Genomic DNA, 27,299 nt, shown 5'->3' on the forward strand with positions numbered 1-27,299 from the left:
AAAAAAAAAAAAAAAAAAAATTAGCTGGGCATGGAGGCAAGTGCCTGTAGCCCCAGCCACTTGGGAGGCTGAGGTGGAAGGATTGTCTGAGCTCAGGAGGTTGAGACTGCAATGAGCCATGATTGTGCCACTGCACTCCATCCTGGGTGTCGGGGTGAGACTCCAACTCAAAAACAAAAACAAAAACAAAACAGTGGTTCTCTGCTGGGTGTGGTGGCTCACACCTGTAATCTTTGCATTTTGGGAGGCTGAGGTGAGAGGATTGCCTGAGCCCAGGGATTCGAGACCAACCTGGGCAACTTGGCGAAACTTTGTCTCTATAATAAATCAAAAAATTAGCCGAGTGTGGTGGCTCATACCTATAATTCCAGCACTTTGAGAGGCTGAGGCAAGAGGATTGCCCGAGCCCGACGAGTTGGAGACCAGCCTGGGCAACTTGGTGAGACCTCATCTCTATGATAAATCAAAAAATTAGCTGGGCGTGGTGGTGCGTGCCTGTAGTTCCAGCTACTTGGAAGGCTGAGGTGGAAGAATCGCCTTATCCCAGCAGGTTGAGGCTGCGGTGGTCATGAGTGTGCCACTGCACTCTAGCCTAGGCAACAGAGACTCCAACTCACCCCCCCCCACATACAAACTTTCTCAAAGTGCGGTCCGTGAACCTGCTGCATTAACCATCAACTGAGAGCCAGTAATGCCCATTCTCAGGCCCCGTTCCAGACCTACTGATCAGAAGCTCTGGGTGCAGAGCCCAGAAAGATGTGTTTTAACAAGTCCTCTGGGTGTTTCTGACTCATGCTAAAATTTGAGAGACACTGTTAAAGAGTCAATGTTGTTTTTGTGTCCAAACTTACATATGCCATTTGTATATGTTATGGTAATTTATTTAAATATAATAGAAACCAATAAAATATAAGCACTAAAAGAAATTTGAATTTATTTAAAAAGGAAAACTAAGTTAAAAGCTTTGGAAACGGCTGGGTGTGGTGGCTCAGCCTGTAATTTCAGCACTTTGGGAGACAAGGCAAGAGGATTGCCTGAGTTCAGGGGTTCGAGACCAGCCTGGGCAACCTCGACTCTACAATAAATCAAAAAAAATAAGCCAGGCATGGTAGCGCACGCCTGTAGTTCCAGTTACTTGTAAGACTGAGGTGGAAGGATTGCCTGAGCCCAGCAGGTCAAGGCTGTGGTGACTTTAAGCATACCACTGCCCCTCCAGCCTGGGCGACAGAGTGAGACTCCAACTCAAAAAAAACAACAACAACAACAAAAACCAGCTTTGGAAACAATTAAGGCAGTTTCCTAACCAACAATGTTACATCACCGTTCATGGATGAGACAAGTGTAAAAGACTAGAAAAGTTTTCATTAAAATTTATAAGGATTCTGCCCTTAGATTGCTTCACTGAAGTCTTCAAACCCTTGCTCCAATTTAAAGTAACCCAAACTAAAAAAATTATAGACAACATTTTATAGATATGGTTTATGCAAATATTTTTAAATATCATATTTTTTCAACTCAACTTAAAATTAGTATTTTTTAAAAGTGTAAAAGCAATTTTTATTAAATGTATATTTACGTGTTTTAACTACAATGATTAAGATAGGTTTAGATATTTAGTGTTTTAGGATACCCCTGTTTGAATGATGTCCTCCATTAATCAGCCAACCACAGACTCAATCTATGGGATAAGAGGGTTGCTCCTGACTTTGATTCTCATACTGGTTCTGTTCTTTGTGTCAACAGCTCTCTGGGGAGCTGAGGGGGAGGAAGTGATTGGCAAGGCAGGATTCAGGCATTCCTGGGTCCTGAGCCCCAGTAAAATTCAAAGGTGTCACATCCCCCTTTTTTTTGAGTTGGGGGGTCTCACTCTGTCACCCAGGCTGGAGTGCAGTGGCACGATCATGGTTCACTGCAGCCTCAACCTCCTGGCCTCAGGTGATTCTTCTACTTTAGACTCTTGAGTAGCTGGAACTACAGGTGCATGCCACCATGCCTGGCTAATATTTTAACTTTTGTAGAGACAAGGTCTTGCTATGTTGCCTAGGCTGGTTTTAAACTTCTGGATCAAACAATCTTCCTGTTAGGTTCCCAAGGTGCTGGGGCCAAATTCCTTTTTAATTTGTGAGTGTTCCACTAGCTCACTGCTAGGACACTGGGACAGCAGGTGAGGCCATCAGTGTCATGGTTAGACACAGAAGAACCCACTTTCAAGCAAGTGAATGTGAGATTCTTTAAGACCAAGGGAGTTCTAGTTCATTCAACTCTGACATCATTTGCCAAATGTTTTGGGTTCTTTGCCTAACTTCCTTGATTGCAAAACTGTACTCATTAAAAGGGAGGTCAAAGTTGGGAGGCACATGTATGGAGATGCTCTTTGTGTATAACTCAGCAATGTATAACTCCGCTGTTTCAAGTTCTCATCTACTTAACAAAATCCATTCTCCATCATTTTTGCCTGGAATTTTTACACTTTTGTTTACAAGTGGAAAGAGTAACTCCCTGGCTACAGCTCTCCAGCCCTCCGGATCACAAACTGCTAAAATCCCAGAGCCAGAAGTCAGTCTTGCCATGTTCAGTCTCTGCCCAATGTGTGAGAAATCACTCAGCTGTCTCCAAGGATAAATGATGCTTTGGTGCAAGGTCATAAGACGTAAGATCAATGGTTTCTGATTTATAACTGGTCATATTCCAAGGTTTTCTCAGCAGGGATTAGTCTGCGAGGGGATGGCATTAGGCTATTTTAAGAGGAGCATTGGGATTTTAAAGTTTGTTGATAATAAAGTAAGAAAAACCAAATTTTTCATTTGGAGAACTGGTAGAACCAATTTCCTTGCTGGAGTCAGACTTACCAAAACCTCTCCTCTCCGAACACAGCTGGATTTCTCTCTGCAGGATTTAAAGACCCAGAGAAACTCTTATGGACTTTGGTAACAATAGAAGAGTGTTATGGGCTGAATTTTGTACCCCTGCAACAAATTATATGTTGAAGCCCTAACCCCTGACACCTCAGAACGTGACTGTATTTGAAAATGGGGCCTTTAAAGAGAAAATTAAGTTAAAATGAGGCTGTTAGGGTGGCCGTGATCCAATCTGACTGGTGTCCTTACAAGAAGAGGAAATTTGGACACAAAGAGGCCCCAGCAATGAACATACATGAGGAAAGACCATGTGAAGACACTGAGAAAGGGGCCATTGGAAACTAAGGACAGAAACCCCAAACAAATCAAACCTGCTGACACCTTGATCTTGGACTTCTAGCCTCCAAAACTTTGTTGTTTAAACCACTCAGTCTGTGTGGTGTTTTGTTATAACAGTTCTAGCAAACTAACACAGGGAGAAATCTAATACTTAACATCTTGGGGGAGAAGGGACCATGTTTCAAACATCAGGAGTTAGCTGATAAAAATCTGAGGCAGTGCTTGGTGGCTCATGCCTGTCATCCCAGTACTTGGAGAGGCTGATACAGTTGGATTGTTTGAGCCCAGGAGATGGTGAATAGGCTGGACATCACAGTAAGACCACACCTCTACAAGAAAAAAAATTTTAATTTAGGCAGACACACTGGTGTATGCCTGTAGTCCAAGCTTATCTAGAGGCTGAGGTGGAAGGATCACCTGAGTCCAGGAGGTTGAGCAGGGAGCTATGATTGTGACAGTGCACTCCAGCCTATGTGACAGAGTGAGATCCTGACTCAAAAAAACCCAAAAAACAAAAAACTAAAAAGCTGGCCTTTCAATTGAAAAATCCATCCTCCCATCCCCTGTCCTCAACTTAAATACCAACCATACCCATCTCTCTGAGAGTAATTGACATAGGAGAACATGGAAGAAAAGTTGGTTTGTTTTTTTTTTGAGTCAGTGTCTCACTCTGTCACCAAGGCTGGAGTGCAATGGCACGCTCACGGCCACTGCAGCCTCAACCTGCTGGGCTCAGGCAATCCTTCCACCTCAGCCTTCCAAGTAGCTGGAACTACAGGTGTGCGCAGCACATCCAGCTTATTTTTTGATTTATTGTAATGAGACGAAGTCTCACCAAGTCGCTCAGGCTGGTCTCGAACCGCTAAGTTCAGGCAATCCTCTTGCCTCGATCTCCAAAAATGCTGGGATTACAGGCTTGAGCCACTGTGCCCGGCAGAAGAAAAGCTTTGTAGGCAGCAGTAATGCCATGCTAAACACCACCATCATTCTGTGTTTGTATAGCCCTCAATATGATTTTTTAAATGTACCATACTTTTGATATATCTGTATTATTAAATACAAGCATTCATAAAATGACAAAAATTCATAAAGGGGATATAAATTAATATTCAACTAATGTTAATCAGTTTTCTATTAAACACTAAAATGATAACAATACATTTTTTTGAATCAGGGTCTTACTCTGTCGCCCAGGCTGGTGCGCAGTGGCGCCATCATGGCTCAATGCAGCCTCGACCTCCTGGGCTCAGGTGATCCTTCCACCTTAGCCTCTCGAGTAAATGAGACTACAGGCATTCACCACCATGCCCAGCTAATTATTTTTGTTTTTTTGTAGAGACGAGGTCTTGCTATGTTGTCTAGGCTGGTCTTGGGCTCCTGGGTTCAAGTTATCCTCTTGCCTCAGTCTCCCAAAATGCTGGTATTACAGGTATGAGTCACAGCATGCAGACAATGGTAATAATATTAACAAGCACTTACATAGCACTGTTCTAAGTGCTTTATGCATAGTAACTCATATAACCCTCACAAGAACACTTTGAGGTAGATAATAAAACGCTCAGTTTACAGATGAAGTAACTGAAACATTAAGAGGTTAAGAGACTTATACGATGTGAATAATAATAGCACCTGTCTCATAGATAGTTGCAATATAGGTCAAATATCTCAAATGAGTCCTAGGACTTAGTAACATTCAATAATGTAGTGTAGACAGGCGCAGTGGCTCACGCCTGTAATCTCAACACTTTGGGAGCCCAGGGGTTTGAGAACAGCCTGGGCAACTTGGTGAGACCTCACCTTTACAATAAACCAAAAAATTAGCCAGGTGTGTTGGCGCACGCCTGTAGTTCCAGCTATATGGAAGGCTGAGGCAGAAGGATCACCTGAGCCCAGCAGGTCAAGGCTGTGGTAGCCGTGAGCGTGCCACTGCACTCCAGCCTGGGTGACAAAGTGAGAATTCAACTCAAAAATAAATAAATAAAATAAATGTAGTTTATATTTTTTATCACACTGCCTCTCTCTATTCGGGTAAGGTGGAATTTGGAAGTTAAAAGATACCTAGATACCATTCATTCATTTCATAACCATTTATTCAGCAATTAACATGTTGGGCATTGTGCTAATCCCTGGATGGTAATGACAAGCAAATACCATTTGTAAGAAGTCTCAGAAGAAAGGCAGGAAGGAAAGCCAAGCTGTTAGCAGTGATTACCTCCAGGAAGGGAATCTGGGAAGACATGACGTTCAGGCTCTGACTTTATACACATCAATACTCTGACTTTGTTTTTTAATAAACAAAAATGGATTTCGTAATTTAAAAACCAGTCAAGGGAAATTTTTTTTTAAACATGAATTTGAGATTGTGATCAGTTACTCAACCTCATTCAAGGATTCAAGAAAAACATATTGTGAATCTACTCTGTGAAAGATGAGAAGTACAACTGGTTCTGCCCTCAAGGGTTTACAATGTGCTTGGGCACATAGGAAACAAACAGGACCAAAGTTATCCTCAAACACAAGGCAGTCAGTCGACACCAGTTGGGCAAGTCCAGCAGAAGGTTCACCCTCAAGATATAGATAAATGGTCTTTGAAAAACACAGTTTTAGCTAGGCAGGGTGGCTCATGCCCATAATCCCAGTACTTTGGGAGGCAGAGGTGAGAGGATTGCCTGAATCGAGGGGTTTGAAACCAGCCTGGGCAATTTGGTGAGACCTCATCTCTACAATAAATAGAAAAATCAGCCAGGCATCATGGTGTAGGCCTGTAGTTTCAGCTACTAGGAAGGCTGAGGTGGAAGGATTGCCTGAGTCCAGCAGGTTGAGGTTGCAGTGGCCGTGAGCGTGCCACTGCACTCCAGTCTGAGTGACAGAGGGAGACTCCAACTCAAAATTTAAAAAATTGGGAGGTTGAGACAGAAAGATCCCCTGAGCCCAGCAGGTTGAGGCTGCGGTGGCCACAAGCATGCCACTGTACTGAAGCCTGGGTGACAGAGTGAAACTCTGACTCAAAAAAAAAAAAAGAAAAGAAAAAAAGAAAAATACAGTTTTGGATGAAATTGACATAGTTCTAGCAGCAGCTGATAAGTTACATGTTCAGAGACTCCTAAATCTAAAAGAGGGTCTTAGTGAGTGGGCAATCCATCGTTGAGTGACTGCTTAAAGACAGCAAGAAAATCAGGACTCGAATTGTGAAATGAGCCATCAGGGAGCTGGCACTCCGGCACTCGAATTTAACATTCCGTTTACTCAAACGTATGGAAATGTATAAAAAGTCCCGTGTCCAGGACTTAGAGTTGAAATTTCATGCAGGTACAAGTCCCATTTCAGGGGTGAGTCAAAGTACTAGAACCACTGCCACGGACGTGTTGAGACTGAAAACTCGCTGCATCCGCTCCCCAGCAGCCAGATGCACTTAACTTCTACCAAGTCTCTTTGAATGAATTGTTTGAATAGTTTGGACCTGCTGTTACCACTTTCTCATCACCCACTGCCCTTGAAATCTCCCCTCTGCCCCTCCTCCTTTGCCATTATCAATTCTCCTGTTCATCTTTGAGTCCCTCATGCCTAGCAGAGGCCTGGCAGGGAGTTCTGAAACATCTGCTGAGCTGAATCAGTGACTCAGCCCAATGGCCTTTTCTTGTAAGTCTGGTTTCCTTTGGCCTTGCTGGAGCATGACATTTATATTGACCTGTCCCGGAAATTCTCTCGTTCCAGGATTCTTCTGATTCTCTCTTTCTCCCCAACCTCCCCCAGTCCTTCTCTCTCTCTTCCTCCCGCTCCCTCCTCCCCTAGCTCTTGGGCTATGCCGTCATGGATATTTTTCCTGTCCCCATTTCTTGCTCCCTACAAGTGGCTACAGTCCAAGACTCAGTCCGTCACTCTCTTCTCACTCCATCCCTCACTTATACATAGGAAATGATGATGATGGCAATAGTTGTTTTAATAATAACAATGATAAGGGCCTAGTGCGTACTGAGAACTTCACTCAATATCTTATTTAATCCCATGCAACCTTACAGCGTAGGTATGATCTTAATGCATGAGAAAAATAAGGCACAGAAATTTAATGACTGAAAGACACATGCCCAGTAAATAGCAGAATTGGGATTTTTTTTCCTTTGAGTTGGAGTCTCACTCAGTCGCCCAGACTGGACTGCAGTGGCCACTTCCGGCCACCGCAGCCTCACCTGTTGGGCTCCAGCGATTCTTCCGCCTCAGCCTTCCGAGTAGCCGGAATTACAGGCACACATTACCACGCCCAGCTGATTTTTTTTTTTTATTTATTGTAGAGATGAGGTCTCGCTGCCCAGGCGGGTCTCGAACCCGCGGGCTCAGGCAATCCACTCACTTCAGCCTCCCAAAGGCGTGGGATGGCAGGCTGAGCCACCAAGCCCAAACAACACATAAATGTTTAAAATGAAAAACAAATTGAAATTAAAAGTAAGAAACAAAGTCGGGCACAGTGGCTCATGCTTGTAATATCAGCACTTTGGGAGGCTGAGGCAGTAGAATCGCTTGAGGCCAGGAGTTTGAGACAAGCTTGGGCAACATAGTGAGACCTCGTCTCTACAAAATATCAAAAAATTAGCCAGGTGTAATGGCACCTGTCTGTGGTCCCAGCTACTCAGGCAGCCAAGGCAGAAAAATTGCTTCAGCCCAGGAGTTCGAGGCTGCAGTAAACTGTGATAGTACCATTGCACTCCAGCCTGGGCAACAGACTGAGATCCCAACTCAAAAAAAAAAAAGAAGAAAGAAAGAAATGAACTATGCCGCTTCCTGGTGCATTACTGGTTCTAACCTCTCTCTGCTGTATGAGTGCTGTTTTCTGCTCCATCTTGCCATGTCCTTGTTGGTGTCTGACCTGAACTCCTAACTCACCTTGTCTAAAACTACTCAGTATCTTTTTAAAAGTGTGTTCCCACCGGGCACGGTGGCTCAAACCTGTAATCCCAGCACTTTGAGAGGCCGAGGAGAGAGGATTGTCTGAGACCAGAGGTTTGAGACCAGCCAAGGCAACTTGGTAAGACCTCATCTCTACAATAAATCAAAAAATTAGCCGGGCACAGTGGCACGCTCCTGCAGTTCTAGCTACTTAGAAGACTGAAGTGGAAGGCTCGCCTGAGCCCAGTAGGTCAAGGCTGCAGTGGCTGTGAGTGTGTCTCTGTACTCCAGCCTGAGTGACAGAGTGAGACTCCAACTAAAAAAAAAAAAAAAAAAAAAAAAGCTGGGCACAGTGGCTCACACCTATAATCCCAGCATTTTGGGAGGCTGAGGTGAGAGGATTGCCTGAGCCCACTGGTTCAAGACCAGCTGGGCAATTTGGCATGACCTCATCTTTACAATAAATAAAAAAATTAGCTGAGCTTTGGTGGCATGTGTCTGTAGTTCCAGCTACTTGGAAGGTTGAGGCAGAAGGATCATCTGAGCCCACCAGGTCAAGGTTGCAGTGGCTGTGAACATTCCACTGCACTGCAGCCTGGGCAACAGAGTGAGACTTAAACTCAAAACAAAAAAGTGTGTTCCCATCACACTTCCATGACTTACCATCACTCCCAGAGCCATGGAAGCTCAGATCATGGAGCCACCTTTGACTTTTCCTCCTCCTCTGGATTTATAGCACCTCCATTTATCCCTTACCCTCACTCTCTCCCTTCTTATGTCACTGCTCAGATCCAGGTGGGCTTCTGTCCCTCCTCGCCTGATAATTGCCAAAGTCTCCTAACTGGTCTTTCCAACCCCATTGTCTGTGGGGAGCAAGACACAACAGGGCCCCTGAAAACAATAAAATATGAAACATAAAATGCAAGATTTAGTCAGGTGCCTATAATCTCAGCACTTTGGGAGGCAGAAGTAAGAAGACTGCCTGGCCCCAGGGGTTCGAGACCAGCCTAGGCAACTTGGCAAGATCTAGTCTCTACAATAAACCAAAAAATTAGCTGGGCATGGTGGCATGTGCCTGTAGTTTCAGCTACTTGTAATGCTGAGGTGGAAGGATCGCCTGAGTCCAGCAGGTCAAGGCTGCAGTAGCTGTGAGCATGCCAGTGCACTAGTCAGAAAATCTAGGTTCCAGTTCTGATGTCAGTCAAGTCCTTTCTTTCAGGTTTTCTGCCCCACGAGTATCCAGTTCAGTTTATTAAACACCCACTATTCACCAGGCACTGTTCATTGGTATAAGGAGGAATGAGCCCATGCAAGTTTAAAGGGCTTTGTAGACAAACAGGAAGGTGCCACATGCATATTACGGACATGCTGGCTGGCTCCACAGAGGTGCAGAGGAGAACCATTATCCATGACTGAAGATATCAGATATCACCCACCTCTTCTACCTCTCACCTATAACTCCATGTGGAATGGCCTACATGGGGAGCGCTCACCTGTAACTCCATGTGGAATGGCCTACATGGGGAGCGCTCAACTGACCCCGGGTCGGTGCCTGCAGTTCCAAACACTGCCCTTGGGACTCCTTACCTGGACCTGTGTTTGAAGCTACTGTTTGTTGGCTCCAACTGTGCTATCTTACTACATATGGCTGGGCTCTCACATCTGGCCGTCACTTGGGCCCAGCCCTGAGCTGCAGGTCCAATACTAGGGAGGAAGGCTGCCTATGTCTATGAGGTGCCACTCAGCAACCCTGCCTGCCACTGAGTGAATTTCTTGTGTAACTTATGAGCTATATTGAAGTCAGGCCATTCCTAACATAACCTCCAAATTTGAAGAAAATCCCCCAAGTCCTATTCAAGCGAGGCAGTAACAGCCAACCACATTTAAATGAATTATCACAAGTATGCCTTTTGTCGAGGACCAGAATGCTGACCTCGGCCATCCATAAAGTCTTTAAAGTTCAAATTCTGCCTAACAACTCGACCAACGAACTGAGAAACCCAAGGAAAAAGAAACAGATACGTGGGAGGCACGTGGGCACCTCCTCCTCCCTTCTTACGTCCTGATCTCGTCCTTCTCCATTAAACCAGGCTGGGGGGGGATACTCACCCACACACCTCTTCCCGTCCTCAGCCAGGGTGTAGCCACTGTAGCACTGGCAAACGAAGGAGCCCGGCACATTCACACAGAGCTGCTCACAGCCGTGGTCCTCTGAGGCACACAGATCCTGGACTGAGACGAAGTCACACCATTAGAACATACCACCGGGCACACCTCAGAACACCCTCAGCACAGGGTCACACAATGAGCAGCTCCACAGCGCTGGGCAAAATAATTTATTTTATTTTATTTTTTATTTTTGAGAAAGCAAGATTTATTGAGAGGACAGAAAAGCTCCCACAGTGGGAGGGGACTTGAAAGGGTTGCCCCCAAAATAACTTTTAGAAACATTATATAAGAGTCTGGGCAACTAACAAGACCCTCATCTCTACAAAAAATACAGAGCAAAAATTAGCCGGGTGTAGTGGCAAGTGTCTGTACTTGGGAAGCTGAGGCAGGAGGATTGCTTAAGCCCAGGAGTTGGAGGCTGCAGTGAGCTATGATTACTCCAGACTGGGTAACAGAGCAAGACTCTGTCTAAAAACAAAATAAAAATATCATAAGAATTCATATGCGATCATGGTAGAAAATTTAGAAAACACAAAAAATAGATAAAAGAAAATCCACCCATAATCTGCCCCACCTGTAATCCTACCACTCAGAGGCAACCACTGTTAACATTTTGGTAAGTTTCCAGATGAGCTCCTGTATACATACAAAAACATATTTTTCAAAGCTGGAATTGTTCATCACCTCTATGAAATACATTCAATAGTTTTTAATTGACATCAATGTGTATTTTCCTATGTCAATAAAAAGTGCTCCGAAATATCTTCATGGCCCTTGAGAACCATCAGTTATCACAAGCAGGCACTGGCACATGCTGGCAGCAAGCTCCATTCCTATCCTTTGGGAACCTAAAGTGCTGGGTCATCACAGCCTCACTGATCTACGCAGAGATGATTCGGCACCTTGACATGCTGCAGACAAGGCAGAGCCCAGTTAGAGAACTGCTACTCTACTGAAACGTGGCAGGTCTAAGAAGAGCCTGGAATTCCCAAGTTGGCATCACGCCCACCAGACATCCTTTCCTCATTCCATTTGTTTACCAGAAGGATCTCTGAAAACTCTCTTTGTGCTCTACTTATCCATCCCAGTAACAAATTAGGAAAATGGAGAAGCCAAAAAAGATTATATAGAGGTAACAAAAATTACCAGGAAAAATGCCTATCTGTGGTCTTATTTTGGTCAAATATTTATTACGTGTCCACAAAGTGCAGAGCACTGGCTACTTATTCACATGCACTGTAGAAATGCACTTCTACAGCAACAGAGCTGAGACTGCATCAGAGGATGAAAAGGTTAAGGGCATCTTCAATCCATCACTAGCTCAGTCTCTGGTGCCCAGGCTGGTCTTGAACCCCTGAACTCAGGCAATCCTCTCCCCTCTGCCTTCTAAAGTGCTAGAATTATAGGTTAATGGGGAATGTTTAAAAGCATCAATCCAAGCAGCCAGGCACCATTGGTTTGTTAAACTCTGGAGTGTCCACGTGGCTCTTTGAGCTATAGCCACCATGTTTCTTGGCTTTGGTCCCCCCCACTACCTTGGGATGGGGGGGTGAATTTTCTCTCTCTTTCCCTGCCTAATTTACTTTTTAAATAAACTATATTTTCTAATCTAACTTATATGCAATTCTTTGCATCTTTTTCATGGCACTGGATTGCATACCCTACCCCAGCAGGCCTGACCTAACATTTTTGGAGGTCCCACTGAGATCTGTAATCTAACATATATAGTTTTCTCTTCTTTTTCTTTTTTTCAGACAGTCTCTCTCTATCACCCAGGCTTGAGTGCAGTGGCATGGTCATAACTCTCTGCAGCCTTGGACTCCTGGCCTATTTCCCAGAAAGAGGAATGGTTTGGAAATAGCTATCATGAAACAGCTAACTCTACCAGTGGCACTGCACTCCATTCTGGGTGACAGAGTGAGACTCTGACTCAAAAAAAAAAAAAAAAGATAATTTTCTCTGGTTAAAAGCTATCACTATGATAGGTATGATAAAAGCTCAATTACCTAGAAAACTTGATTAATTCCTGAATCCAACGACTACACATTAATATCATCTCCTAGATCTTTGAGTTTCAGTTTATTGTGCTTTTAGATACATATCAAATTGATAAAAATATAAAAGGCAATTTGATTCAGCATCTCTATTAAATGTATTAAGCAATCTTTAAAAATAAAATTTACATTATCACATTAGAAGTGCTTAGGTCTAAGAGTCCATAAATAAAAATTCTGGTTTTAAAATCCTCAAGAAAGAATTTTCACTCTCAAATTAATAAAACAGATGAAAAAAATTATAGATGTAAATTTTTTTTTTTAGTTGGAATCTCGCTCTGTCATCCAGGCTGGAGTGCAGTGGCACGCTCACAGTCACCGCAGCTTCGACCTACTGGGCTCAGGCAATCCTTCCGCCTCAGCCTTCCAAGTAGTTGAAACCACAGGCACGCGCCACCCCGCCAGGCTAATTTTTTGATTTACTGTAGAGACAAGTTCTCACTAAGTTGCTCAGACTGGTCTCAAACACCCGAGCTCAGGCAATCCTATCGCCTCTGCCTTCCAAAGTGCTGGGATTATAGGTGTAAACCACCGTGCCCGGCCAGATGTAAATTTTGACCTCTTACCAGTAGGTGTATATCTTAGACTTCCAGCTGAGAATTCCAACTGGTATTTTCAGTGTAGAGTTCCAACGGATGTAGATGTAAGGAAAACACCCATAACCAGAAGAAAACTTCAGTTTATGCAAAAGTCATAGTGAATAATCAAAGAATGACAAAATCTACTGTTAGTTATAAGCCTAGGCCAGAAATATAAGAAATGTCTGAATCATGGGATATTCACTCATTTACTCAATAAACATGTGTTGAGCATCTATTATGTCCCAGGTACTGGGAACATAGTGGTGAACAAAGCTGACAAAGGTTCCTACTGTCATGCAGCATGTTTCTACAAGGGGCTAGTAAAAGGAAGCTCTAGGAGGAGCAATTCTGGCTGAAAGAACAGTGAATGCAAAGGTCCTGTGGTAGAACAAACTGCCCCATTGGAGACACGGAAAGGCCAAAGTGGCTATTAGATGCCACTTAAATAACTAAACTACAAGGTAGAACACGAAAGAAACCCCTAAGTCAGACACTGATAAAACTAAAGGAGTTCAGAATTGGGACAGTTTACTGCAGTCAAGCAGTGACTGAAAAAGGTTAGCAGGAGTGGAGAAAGAGAAATGGCACTCCAAGCTTGGGAAGCGTGAATACACACACTGACAGGGAGGAAGGCAGGACAGTTGTGGCCACTGAAACCCCCTTCCGCTTCCCACTCTGGGAATCCCAGGGACATAGCAAGAGAGAGGGTGGGAAAGACCACTGACACCAGAGTCAGGGGGCCATCTACACATAGACTGAGGAGTCTAAACTCTAATTGGGGGGCAATGGGGACTACTCAAGGGAAAACCCTTAAAAAGGGAGACTGGTGGTTTCCCCCAGAGTTGAGCTTTGAAAAGATAAGTCTGGCAGCACCACAGAATCTCTCGGTTCTGGGGAACTTTAGGGACTTCTAGCACAAGCAAGCATTGGGAGCAGCAATAGGTTTCTGAATCACAGGTGGAAGTAACTGATCTGCCTGCATGGTGATGGGACAATGAACCTGTTACCATGAGGACCTTTAGTCTTTCTTTGAGCTTTTGGTGTCACGCATCGGCTATCATGTACCCTGTGCTTCTCCCTGGTATGTACCACAAGGTTAATTACATTGTGTTTATGTAGCATTGGCTTTGCTGTGTCTCTCTTCCTAGGCTCCACTCCCCAAGCGGGTGGGCAGTATCCCTGCACAAAGTCCTGATGGTTGGAAAGTGACATCCCAGCATCCTAGAACCAGCTGCCCTCCAGAGTCCCAAAGCCTGTCTGGAGGGGAGACCAGACCCTCTCCGCCTGGGTCCTCCTGATCTCACTGCAGGCGGTGGCTTGCCGACCTCGGGTCCAGCAGGAATCCTGCCCAACCATGGTTACTAGGGAGTGGTGGGAATCCGGGTGATTTTTAGTTTCTTATTATCTGATTTCAGATTTTTAAACAAGAGCTTTTCTAATAACAGGGGAAGAAAAAAGGATCAACATATGATGAAACAACCCTTTTGGAAAAAAGCAATAAACCAGGACCTTGAAGGAGCAATAATTTTTCCAAAAAAAACTTTCCCCTCCAGGGTAAGTAGAGAAAGGCAATGAAATGCTTATTTCTTTCAGGACAGGCTGGGACACACACAGCAGATTCTGTAAGTAACTGCAAGTTTCTGTCTCCAGAAGCAGCAGTGCCTGCCCATTAGAACCATCTGGAGACCTTTAGAAAATCTTGATGTCGGTCAGGCATAGTGGCTCACACCTATAATCCCAGCACTTTGCGAGGCCGAGGTGAGAGGACTGCCTGAGTCTATGGGCTTGAGACCAGCCTAGGCAACTTGGTGAGACCTCATCTCTACAATAAATAAAAAAATTAGCCAAGCGTGGTGGTGCATGCCTGTATTTCCAGCTATTTGGTAGGCTGAGGCGGAAGGATCACCGGAGCCCAGCAGGTCGAGGCTGCAGTGGCCGGGAACGTGCCACTGCACTCCAGCCTGGGTGACAGAGTGAGACTCCAACTCAAAAAGAAAAGAAAGAAAATCTTGATGCCAAGGTACTCCTCTCTAGCCATTAAATCAGACTGGCTGGGGGTGGGGTTTGGGCAGTGGCGTTTGTTAAAATTTCCCAGATGGCCCCAGTGTACAGCCAGGTTCACAGCAGTCATCCCAGCCCTTGGGAATATGGGAATAGTTTGAGCCCAGAAGTCCAAGACCACCTGGGCAACATAAACAGACCTTGTCTCTACAAAAAATAAAAAATCAGCTAGATGTGGTGGTGCATGCCATGCCTGTAGCCCCAGCTACTTGGGAGGCTAAGGCAAAAGGATCACCTGAGCCCAGGAGGTTGAGGCTGCCGTGAGCTGTGATCATGCCACTGCACTCCAGCCTGGATGACAGAGTGAAGCCCCAACTCAAAAAAAACGCCTCACAATCCTTCGAGAAGAAGATGCTGAGACCCAGGAGTCAGTTTCCCTCTTTAATAACTGAGACCCCCAAGGATCAGTTTCCTCTTTTAAACAAACCCTAGAGGAATTGCTGCCCTTGTTCCCCACTCCGAGTGGCTAAAAGAACCCCAGACACCTATGTGAGGCAGCAAGTGTGCTAGCACCAGAAGGGATCACTGCTCATATTCCAGAAGAACTGTCCCACAAATGGCGGAGCCTGCCAGCTGGCTTCCTGCGCGCTGTCCTTTCATACTGTTTTTAGAATGTTGGGGATTTATGGCCACAAGTGATTTGTACCAGCCCAGGGGAAACCATTGAGGGATTAATCTAATTAAACAAAGACAAAAACATAAATACAGGCTGGGTTCTGACAAAACAACTTTGCTGTTTTTCTGGCAGTGGTCACTTCCTTTTGAAACGAATACAGATGTTTTTGGATGATTCCTTACACTTTTGAAAAACAGCACTTTTTTCCCCCTCTCAGCCGGGAGGATTTCGCTGATGGGTGAGAAACACTGGGTCCAGGGCTTCCACCAGCCCCGGCGCAGCCTTCCACCCTGTCCACCTGGTTACCCCACTAATGGCTCACAACCTCAGTCAAGGGTCACCTCCTCTGGGAAGCCTTCTCTCAGTTGGCTTGGTACGCGGCTTCCTCCCCTGGGCTCCCACAGCCCCACAGACATGGCTCCAATTTTTGCATTTAGGCATTGACCCCATGGTACTGGAAGGACTTGTCCCCATGTCCATCCTCCCATTAGGGAAAGACTAGACCCCATGTCTGTCCTCCAGAGCCTCGCACAGTGTCCTAGAGCATGTATTTGGTCTCCATAAGCATTTATCTGCTGAATGAATGAACAACAAGCAACAAAGGACCATATTACCTGCCTCCCAACAGGGCTGTTTCTAAAGTCCTCAGAATACTCTCATCCACCAGAAATGAGGTCCTGAGAAGATGGGGGAGATGAGATGGAGAAAACTCTCTCCAAGTCTCAGTGCCTCTCCTCATGCCCAGTAAGAGGAATTCCCGTACCAGAAGAGGGCTCAGAGAACGACATCTGAGAGCCAACCCCTTGCTGTGGGCACCAAAATACTGTCCTGAAAGTCAGGGAACCTGGGTGCCTTGCCATCCACTGCATGGCGCCCAGCACAATGCCTGGCACATCATAACTTCTTGACACGTACTTGTCGAATGGGCACATGAACCCACATTCCTGTTACACAAAGACAGGGGTATCGCATGTTCTAGTCTCTCTTACCTAGGCCGTAAGTCCCGTGAGAGACAGGACGGTCTGTCACCAGCTTTGCTGTCCCTCATGGCGCCTCTCTCACACCGGGCGTTTCACACAGTAGATGCTTAGTGGACATCTGTGGATTTGACTCGACAGCCTCCCTCCCTGGCCAGCCTAGGGCACGGTCTCCATTCATGGAAGTTACTGGGCAGAAATGGGGCAGCTGGGAAGGTCCTGAAGTATTCTGTGATTTCCCTTCAGCAAAGACGCATTTTTAGAGGAGCTCATTTTTACCGCAGGGTCAAGGATGGCAACAGAAACTTGAAAGTCACAGGGCCTCTCCCTCCCCTGCACCCCTCAGATCCAGTCAGTCACTGCTCAAGTCACTGCTCTTCCTCTCCCCTGCCAACATGGAGCCGCCATCATCTCTTGACTAGACCATCACGGCAGACTCCTAACTGGTCTTCTTGGATCCATCCCAGTCCAGGGTTCTCCCTGGGACAGGGGCAGTGGTTGCTTCCTGGCAGTGGTCACTTCCTTTTGAAACAAATACAGATGTTTTTGAATGATTCCTTACGCTTTTGAAAAACAGCACTTTTTATCTCTCGGTCAGGAGGATTTCACTGGTGGGTGAGAAATATTGGGTCCGAGGCTCTCACTGTTCCCAGAGCAGCCTTCCACCCCGTCCACCTGGTAACCCCACTTGTGGCTCACAACTCCAGTCAGCAGGAGTAATCTGCCCTGGTCTCTCTTCTGTTTAAAACCCTTAATGGCAGCCTGGGCAACAAAGTGAGAATTCATCTCTACAAAAAATTAGCTGGGCATGTTGGCATGCGTCTGTAGACCCAGCTACTTTGGGGGCTGAGGCAGAAGGACTGCTTAAGCCCAGGAGGTCGAGGCTGTGGTGAACCATGATCATGCCACTGTACTTTTCAGTGACAGAGTTAGACCCCAACTCATAATAGATAGCTGGATAGCTAGCTAGCTCGACAGATCCCTTAATGGCTTCCCATTGCTCCAGGATAAAGTCCCAAATCTCTAATGTGATGGTCAGGGTGCTGTACCTCCTTTACCTCTCTAGTCTTATCTTATGTTCTGTCTTGTCTTATCTGCTCCGTCTACACTTTCCTCTCCATTTTCAAATCAAGCTTCTCCATGTCTCAGGACCTTTGCACATGCCATTTTTTCTACATAGAATGTTCACACCTCTTCCTCATCTCCTTTTCACCTCTCTTGTGCATCCTTGAGGTTTCATCTCAAAGGCCACTCTCTCAGGAAATTCTTACCTGCCATTAGGGGTCAAGTTCTCCTCATAGTTTCCCTTTGTAGTCCTCACCACAATTATACTTTAATACTTAATTTGCAATGGATTATGTTATGTCTATTTCCCCTGCCACATGAGGGCAGTCACAGTGCTTGCCTTGTCCAACACTCCCGCTCAAATATCTAATACCTGGCATGTGATCAATTAAAACAAAATTTGTGAATGATCAAATGAATTCATCTCTTCAGTCATGAAATGGTTTAGAGTGCTGGGGAAACAACAGTGAATAAAACAGACCAAAAATAAAAACATCTCTCCTCTCACCAAGCTGACAGTCTAGTGGGGAAATCAGGAGTGTGCTGGAGACAGCTTGTACTGACTCACCGAACCGGTTGTGTGCATCTTTTCCCATGTCCACACTCATTGAGGCCGACTTGGTAACTTGAAATGGCCATGGTGGGAGTATTTATACCATGGAAATTGGCAGTCACTACAAATCAGAGGGTTTTCTTCCCTGAAGAGTTTTTTGTTTTGTATTTTTTGGTTGTTGTTTTTTTTTTTTTGAGTTGGGGGTCTCACTCTGTCGTCCAGGCTGTACTGCAGTGGCACGCTCACAACAATTGTGGCTCACAGCAGCCTTAACCTCCTGGGCTCAAGCTATCCTTCCATCTCAGCCTCCTGAGTAGCTGAGACCACAGGCACACATCACCACACTCAGCTAATTTTTTTTTTTTGTAGAGATGCAGCTTTGCTCATTTGTCCAGGCTGGTTTTGAACTCCTGGGCTCAAGAAATCAGCCTGCCTTGGCCTCCCAAATTGCTGAGACTATAGATGTGAGCCACCGCCCCTGGCCCAAAGACACTTTTTATCACATTGTTGAAAATGGAAGTCCTGCTCTCTCAACACTCTCAACTCCTCTTTCCTGCTTATAACATATCTTTTTTTTGAGACAGAGTCTGGCTCTGTCACCCATGCTAGAGTGCAGTGATGCCTGGGCAATACAGTGAGATCTTGTCTCTAAAAAATTAAATGAAAAATGATAAATGAATTTAAAAAGTGTCTTTGCTGAAAAGATGTTCTGTTCAAGGACCCGAAAGAGGTGAAATGAAAACAGAGAGACAAAGGGAGACCCGAGCAACCCCTTTGGGTCCCCTCCTGCTCGGGAAGCTTTTCTGTCCTCTCAATAAATCCTGCTTTAAAAAAAGGGGGGGTCCCCTTTAAGGAAAGGCAGCATGTCAGTTATGTCTCTCCAGAAAGGGTGGGAAGGTGGGAGGAAGACTAGCCTTGGAGACAGACTTGGCCCCAGCTGGGTAACCTTCATGACTTCAAGTAAGACGCTCTTATGAGGGATTGGCAGTCATGGGACGCTGCCAGGGGAGGGATGGGAGGATCACATAACATCACTAAGGGTACCTGATCCTAAACCAGGGAAGTGAGGACCAGTGAGTGGGAGGCCCACGTCTATACCTAATCCTGACTTGTACCTCACATCTCTATAATCAAATAAAGGAGGGAAAAAGACACTCTCATGAGATTCAATTTTCACAGAGGCTAAACAATTTTGTGGGGGGCAGAGGGGCTTTCCAGTATAGACTGGAAAGCCTGCTAGATAAATTCTAAAGGAGCTGTAACACTGCAGAAGTTAAATACTTAAGTGGAGGAGAATGTCTCCCTCGGATGATTAAATGAGATCATCTAGATGGGCAGAGCCTCCGACCTGCAGTGGGTATTCCACAAACAAGAGTCTCCTTCTCTTTCCTAAATGAGGGGGGAGGGGAGAAAGTCTCAGTGGTGTAGACTTATTTAAGCATGGGAGAGAGGTGGACTTTAACTGGATTTTGCCGACATCCTCATTCTAATAAAGATAATTTCACTTTATTGGGTACCTATGAAAACTGCAAGCATGGATATCAGATTTTTTAAAAATTTTAAGTAGCTTTGGCTATGTCTGGTTTGTGAGTTCTGTGCTGAATTGATCTGGTATGGCAAAGTCGGCCGTTTTGAATCTTAGAACAAAAGATCTGGCCCAATTTGCGCTCTGCCTTGCCAGAGGACGACTGTGAGCACACATCTGCCAGTCAGCAGAATCCCCTCACTTCTTGCAGTGTCTGGCAAATTTGAACAGGGATAATGGTAACTCAGTCTTCCCAGGTGAAACTAACTAGTGAGGGCTCGTGAGCTGGGAGCCCAGAGCTGTGCTCCAACACATCCACAGCTCTTCCCCAGAGGCTCCCATGCATCCTAGATTTAAGCGCCTTCCTTTGTTGAGATCTCAAAACCCCGGGCGCCTGTGTCTCAGCTCAGAGAACTTTAAACTCCTGCCGGTGACAGTGGATGAGGGGAGCATGGGACAAAGACTGTGGATGCTGGGGCTGGCATCATGCAGGGCTATATCTAAGGGAGTTCCCCGATGTTTCAGAGTCTTACACACAGCACGCTGCACCCTATTGACACCAAGGACAGTTTAGTCACCCCTTAGAAGTAAAGCAAATGGACACCTTTACAAGACACTCTTCCCTCATTGTAATACCTGCTGTTACTTAACCCAAGATGTAGAAATCAGAAACTGTTTATCACAAGAAAAAGACAACTGTGTTGTTATTTCACACAACTGGGAAATGACGTGGTCTCTGCCCACTCCCACCAGAAGCTCACTCCAAGTTAGGCCTCCAAAGGCAAACCCAATCCCATATTTTAGGGACCACCCCCTTTCTTTCATCACATCTGAAAGCACTCATCTCAACAAACTCAGTGCCACTGAGAAAAACTGTCCTTTCAGGCAAACTCCAGCCGTGTCCCATCTCTTCCTTCCCTGTAGCAACTGAATTTTTTTTCAATCAATTATCCTATTTACTAACGAGATTTTGATTTTCTTTGAGGAAGGGAAAAGGAGGGAGGGGGGATCCCCAAAACAAAGTCTTAAAATATAGGTAAATCTGACTGAATGAGGTTGATCAAAAGAATAAATAGATGGCCTGGGCATAGTGGCTCATACCTGTAATCCCACCACTTTGGGAGACCAAGACAGGAGGATTGCTTGAGGCCAGGAGTTCAAGACCAGCCTGGGCAACCTAGCCAGACCTTATCTCTGCAAAAACTATTTAAAAATTAGCCTGGTGTGGTGGTGTGTGCCTGCAGTCCCCACTACTCAGGGGGCTGAGGCAGAAGGATCACTTGAGCCTGAAAGTTCGAGGCTGAGGTGACCCGTGACTGTGCCACTGCCTTCCATCCTGGGTAACAGTGAGATTCTGACTCAAAATAATAATAATAATAAATGTGAGTAATGTCTTTCTCTTGTAGAGTGCTTTTCAATTTCTAAACAGTTGTCACATCATTGTGCTGTTAATGTAAACTTCCTCTTGAGTGGAATCTCCCAGGGAGAGATCTGGTTTTAAACTAAGTCGCCGAGCTCAGTGGCTCAGCCTGTAATCCCGCACCTTTGGGAGGCTGAGGTGAGTGGATCGCCTGAGCCCGCGGGTTCGAGACCCGCCTGGGCAGCGAGACCTCATCTCTACAATAAATCAAAAAATCAGCCAGGCGTGGTAGCGCATACCTGTAATTCCGGCTACTCGGAAGGCTGAGGCGGAAGGATCGCCGGAGCCCAGCAGGTCGAGGCTGCGGTGGCTGGGCGTGGCCACTGCACTCCAGTCTGGGCGACAGAGTGAGACTCCAACTCAAAAAAAATAAAAATAAATAAACAAACAAACAAACAAATAAATAAATAAAATGTCTAAGTCAATAGTCCTCAAACTGGAGCCTACATCAGAATTCTCTGGGGGGCTCAGGAAAGCCCGAACTCCTGGCCTCCTGCCTCAGAGGTCCTGATGCAGAGAGGCCTGGGAACTTGCATTTCTAGTAAATCCCCTGCAAACCTGATGCTACTGTCCATGGACCACACCTTGAGATCCACGTGTCTGGCTACTCCTGAAAATAGCAGAATAGAGGAGAAGTTGTACAAGGTTCAAGCTCGCTTGTGTGTGGAATTCTTTACCAATTACCCCTTCTCCACTCACATTTAGTCAGCTCTGTTCTCCCACGGGGCTCTACTCATCCCCAACTCCTTCTTCAAAAACAGAACGAAGCAAAACAAAACAAAAAACACCCTGTGCCCTGGCACAGCCTGAGGGTGAGCAAACTATACATGACAACCTCTAAGCTCCCAGCCTGGTGCCCAGGACCAAGGGGAAGCTTAATGGCAAACTGTGTTGACTCCACCCAGTGAGCCAGCAGCTCAGGTCGCTGCTGTTGACTGTGCATGGGGCGTGTGTGTGTGTGTGTGTGTGTGTGTGTGTGTATTTTGTTCACCCTTCCTCTCTTGCCCCACACCCTGATTGTGGGCCGCCCCAAAGCCCACACCCTGACCTTCACTTTCCACACCCCTCCAAGTTTTCATCCACTCCCAGGGTCAATGACCACCACCAAGTGCGTCCAGCCCAGGCCTTTTCCTTGAACTCGAATCCTCCCTCTCCAGCTGCACCCAGCCACTTGTGTGGGCTCCCTCCTGACTCAACAGTTTGTCTCAAAACCAGATTTCCTCTCTGAAGTTGTCTGTCAATCTCAAATACCATGACTCCCCTGGCGCCCCCCATCACCTACCTGATGTCATAAATGCCTCCCGGGGCTGGGATTGTTGCTGTGCTCTCCTAACTAATTCTGTGGGCATAAGAAATGCATACGCAGAACTGACAACTGATGAGAATGCTACACGGATTGCATCTTTCATATCCTGCTCTGCCTGTGTGGGGCACAGGGGAAGCCAAGATCTGAGTTTTTCTTGGGTCCCAAATACGTAACAGAAATGCCCCATAAGAATGCCTGGCCCACAGAGGGGAAACCATAGGTATTGAATGAATGAATGAATGAATGAATGAATGAATGAATGAATGAATGAATGAAGTGAATGAGTGAATAGTATCTCTGCCTACTCTCTACCTCCTTCCAATCCAGCACACACATTATTGCCAGCCCCAACTTACTATACTGATGTGGTCTTGCCCTTGACACCCTGTGTTCAGTTCCCCCTACTCACCAGAGGACACTGTTGGAACTAAGCTTGAGAATCTAATCACTCCATAATTTGTCCCAGTTTACATTCCTTCCTTTACCCCCCTCTGACACCTCAAGCAAACTATTCTGGAAAGGCAGTCTGGTCACGACTCTTTCTCCGATCTGTTCTCTCGTGGTATCTTGTCTCAGCACCACCTACTTCTGAAACTTTGTTCTGATTAATATGTGGGTTTTACTGAGTTATGATTGTCACACACTACACCGCACATGTTTAAAGTGTACAATTTGTTACACCAGGCATACCAATATGTCATCACCACAGTCAAGATAATAGTAGTCATTGCCCCCAAAGCTTACCTTTTTGTAATCTTCCTCCTCCCCTCCTCTCTGCCCCAGGCACCTACTAATCTGCTCTCTGTCGTTATTGATTAGGTGTCATTTCCTAAAAGTTTATACAAATGGAATCACAGAGTAGGTACTCTCTTTTTGGTCTGGTTTCTGTCTCTCAACACGTCATTTTGAGATGCATCCGAGTGGCTGCCTGTGTCCATAGTACATTCACTTTACTGCTGAGTAGTACTACATTGCACACAAATTTCACAATGTGTCACTCATTACCTGTTGATGGACATGTGGGCTGTTTTCAGTTTGGGGCTAAAGTAAAACTGATGTGAACATTTGTGTTCAAATCTTTTTTGGACATAAACTTTGACTCCCTTTGAGTAGACACCTAAAAGTCTGTGTCATACAGCAGGTAAATGTCTAACTTTTTGTAAGAAACTGCAAATCTGTTTTCCAAAATGACTGAACTATTTTACATAACCATCAGTAGTGCGTGGGAGCTTCGGTTTCCAGCTTTTGCCAACACATGATATGGTCAACATTTTAAAATGTATCCATTCTAATAGAGTTATAGCAGTATCTCACTGTGGTTGTAGTTGCAATTCCCTAACATCTAATGATGTTGAGCATCTCTTCATGTGTTTCTTTGCCACCCATATGTCTTCTTTTTTTTTTTGAGTTGGAGTCTCTGTTGCCCAGACTGGAGTGCAGTGGCCGCTCCCGGCCACTGCAGCCTCAACCTGCTGGGCTCCGGTGATCCTTCCGCCTCAGCCTTCCAAGTAGCTGGAACTACAGGCGCATGCTACCACACCCAGCTAATTTTTTGATTTATTGTAGAGATGAGGTCTCACCAACTTGCCCAGGCAGGTCTCGAACCCGCGGGCTCAGGCAATCCACTCACCTCAGCCTCCCAAGGTGTGGGATTACAGGCTGAGCCACCAAGCCCGGCTGTTGGAGAGTTTTTAATCACGAATGAATATTGGATATTATCCAATGCTTTTTTCTGCATCTATTAGGATGATGCATGTGTTTTTCTCATTTTTTAGGCTGTTAACATTGTGAATGATATTGATTGATTTCCTTTTTTTTTTTTTGTCAGAGTCTCACTCTGTTGCCCAGGCTGGAAGTGTAGTGGCACACTCACGGCTACCACAGCCTCAACTTGCTGGGCTCAGATGATCCTTCTACCTCAGCCTTCCAAGTAGCTGGAACTATAGGCATGCACCACCATGCCCAGCTAGTCTTTTAAATTTATTATAGAAACGAGATCTTGCCAAGTTTCCCAGGCTGGTCTCAAACCCTGGGCTCAGGCAATCCTTTTGCCTCTGCCTCCCAAAGTGCTGGGATTACAGGCATGAGCCACCACGCCCAGCTAGATTGATTTTTGACTGTTAAACCACACTTGTGCTCTAGAAATAGACCCCAAGAATGGGGTTCAGTCTTGATGTTTTATTCTTTTTATATATTGTTGTATTCTTTTTGCTAAAATGGTGTTCAGAATCTAAATTCATGAAGAATATTAGCTATGGTGTTTTTCTCTCTCTAATAATTCAGCTGTTTTCCTGGGTCATGCTCCTTGTTTAAACTCTAGCAAAAATCACATATGTAGCTTGGGAAAAATCACTTATGTAGCTTGGGAAAAATAACATCAGGAACACTTCCAAAGAATGAGAGCAATAAAATCCATTTGGTATGGTTCTTGAGAGATAAAAAAATTAAAGAGCTGGACAAGAAAGTTTACATTTTCTGCCAAATAAAGTTTTCTAAATGTTGCATTTTCAGTAGCTTCCAGATAGATTAAATGTTCCAGAAGAGAGGGAAAATTCCTTATTTAAGAAAAATATATAAAGAAAAAAGAAACAAGATAAAGTTCTTTCTTGTTAGCAGGGAAGGAGTTCAGAGAAAAAGAATGGTAAGAAGAAATAGAATGTGAAGAGGGGCACACTTCATGAGGTTTTCTTTTTCTTCATTTTTTTTTCAATGGGGGAAAGGAAAGAACATAGACTTCTATTGTTCTAGCATTATACTAACACTTCTGCATCTATCTCATGTAATAGTACTGGATAGGGAAGATTTTTTGAAAGGCAGGAATCCACAATGTTGACCTTCAGTAAATTCAAAATTACCCATATGGGCAGAACTTGGGAAGCTGGATTCTATACTCGATCTTAACCAAAAGGCCAAAAAGTGATGGAAGATAAGGTTCTTTAATGCATTTGTTCTCACCTTTGAATGGAAAGGCCCTTTTGAGACAACAGGTGTCCACTCAAAAGAGGGTTACCTAGACAGTGAAGAGACCCAAAACCAGGTCACCCAAAGATGATTTTTTCCCCTGAAAAAGAGAAAACTGATGGGGGTAGGTTGTGTCAGAATAACAATCTTCAATAATTGAGGGGCTTTCTCTTTTTATTTGAATAAAGAAATGATGTTTTGGCATATGGCTTCAGATGGCAGAAACAGAATCAAAGGTAGAAATTCCAGAGTAGGATTTCTGCACAACCACTGATCAAGGCTGTCTGGATATGTCATCCAGGTGCTTTGTCATAACCTGGTTCTCAAGAACCTTCACCCATCTGGGACTCTGGGAGGGGACAGAATTCTGAGGTTATGTGGGAGAGGAAGCTAGAAGTCTAATAACCAAAGTCCATGACCATGCAAAGACTCTAAGAATCAACTGTATCTGTTTCCTCTCTCCACACGAAGCACAAATAGAAAGTGGTGAAGATATCTATGGTATATTATAGCGTATATATGCATGTGTGTATTTGAAAGCAATTGCTGAAGAGGCCTTTCCACAATCCTTTTGTGCAATGACAGCACAACAGTTGGCAGTGGAATTGGGGAAATAACGATCTGCTGAATGTTAGTCTTGGTGAATTAGTTCAGAGTCTTCCCAGGATTTGCGGACTATGGAACCTGTCTATCCTCCTGGGTTTCAAGAAAGTTCTCCGATTGCCCTGCTGCCATCTGGGGACCCTCCAGGATCATGGTACAGTATCCGATGGTGGCAAAGAGCTAGGACATAATAGGATTTGAATTCTGGTTTGGTCACATTGCTAGCCATGTGACCCTGACTAAATTATCCAACCTTTTTGTTCTTTCTTTTCCTTGTCTATAAAATAAGAGTGGTAAAATCTAACAGCTCATTGTGAGAATTAAATGAGCTAACTGATAAAAAACATTCAGGAGAGTTCCTGGTACATGGCAAACCCTTAAAAAGTGACTATAGTTAGGACCGACCTCACATGCTGTGCACAGAACCAGGCATGGGCTGCAGTCACTTTGGCTTGCAATTACCCTGGCTGTTTATTCGACTCACTCCCATGCAAAAATATGCACTCCAAAAGAGAAGGAACATTTCTGTTTTAGTCGCTATTTTGTTTTCAGGACTTTGCATGCTGCCTGGTACATCCTACTTGCTCAGAAACATGTGGTAGATAAAAAATAAATGAACCAATCAGAATGTATGGGAGAATGAATGGCAAACACTTCTTAGGGAATAAGAGGGGCCTTGGGAAGGAGGAGTAACCCGCATTCCTATTCATCTGGGAGATTATCCAGCTACATCCAGGATAGGAGAAGAAATGGAAATAGAAGAGGAATAGTGTATCATTCCTTTCCAGGCCTACTGCAAGTTTCTCTCGATGTTAGCAGGCACCAGTCCATGTTTGTAATGAGCATTTCCACCTTTGATCCTGTTTCTGCCATCTGAAGCCATATACAAAAACATCATTTCTTTATTCAAATAAAAAGAGAAAGCCCTTCAATTATTGAAGATTGTTATTCCGAGGTCAGTGGATGGCACAGCCTTTGCTTAACAAAGATCTGAACTGTCCCCCAGACCAAAAACAGGGGTTAACAAGGACCGATCAATGAGATATGTATTCCACCCCTCCCACATTATGGGTGAGGAAAGTGAGAGAGTCAAGGAGTTTAGAAAACCATCTCAGAGATTGGGTGCAGTGGCTGACATCTGTAATCCCAGCACTTTGGGAGGCTGAGGCAGGAGGATCACTTGAGCCCAGGAGTTTGAGACCAGCCTGGGCAACACAGCAAGAACTCACCTCTACAACAAATTTAAAAATTAGCCAAGTATGGTGGCTCATGTCTGTAATGCCAGCTACTCAGGAGGCTGAGGTAGGAGGATAACCTGAGCCCAGGAGTT

General features: G+C 45.0%; 1 protein-coding gene across 3 annotated transcripts in view; it reads right to left on the reverse strand.

Moving 5' to 3' along the window:
* The window catches only part of MATN2 (matrilin 2), a 144,500-nt gene that overhangs the window by 60,861 nt on the left and 56,340 nt on the right, over positions 1 to 27,299 (reverse strand). For all 3 annotated transcript variants that reach the window (XM_021712129.1, XM_008057660.2, XM_008057661.2), the window contains exon 4: positions 10,188 to 10,310. In XM_021712129.1, coding sequence (XP_021567804.1) covers positions 10,188 to 10,310 — 123 coding nt within the window. The remainder of the gene's footprint in view (positions 1 to 10,187; positions 10,311 to 27,299) is intronic.

This window comes from Carlito syrichta, unplaced genomic scaffold, assembly GCF_000164805.1.
Source record: "Carlito syrichta isolate Samal-C Ts95f unplaced genomic scaffold, Tarsius_syrichta-2.0.1 Scaffold303102, whole genome shotgun sequence".
Lineage (NCBI taxonomy): Eukaryota > Metazoa > Chordata > Mammalia > Primates > Tarsiidae > Carlito > Carlito syrichta.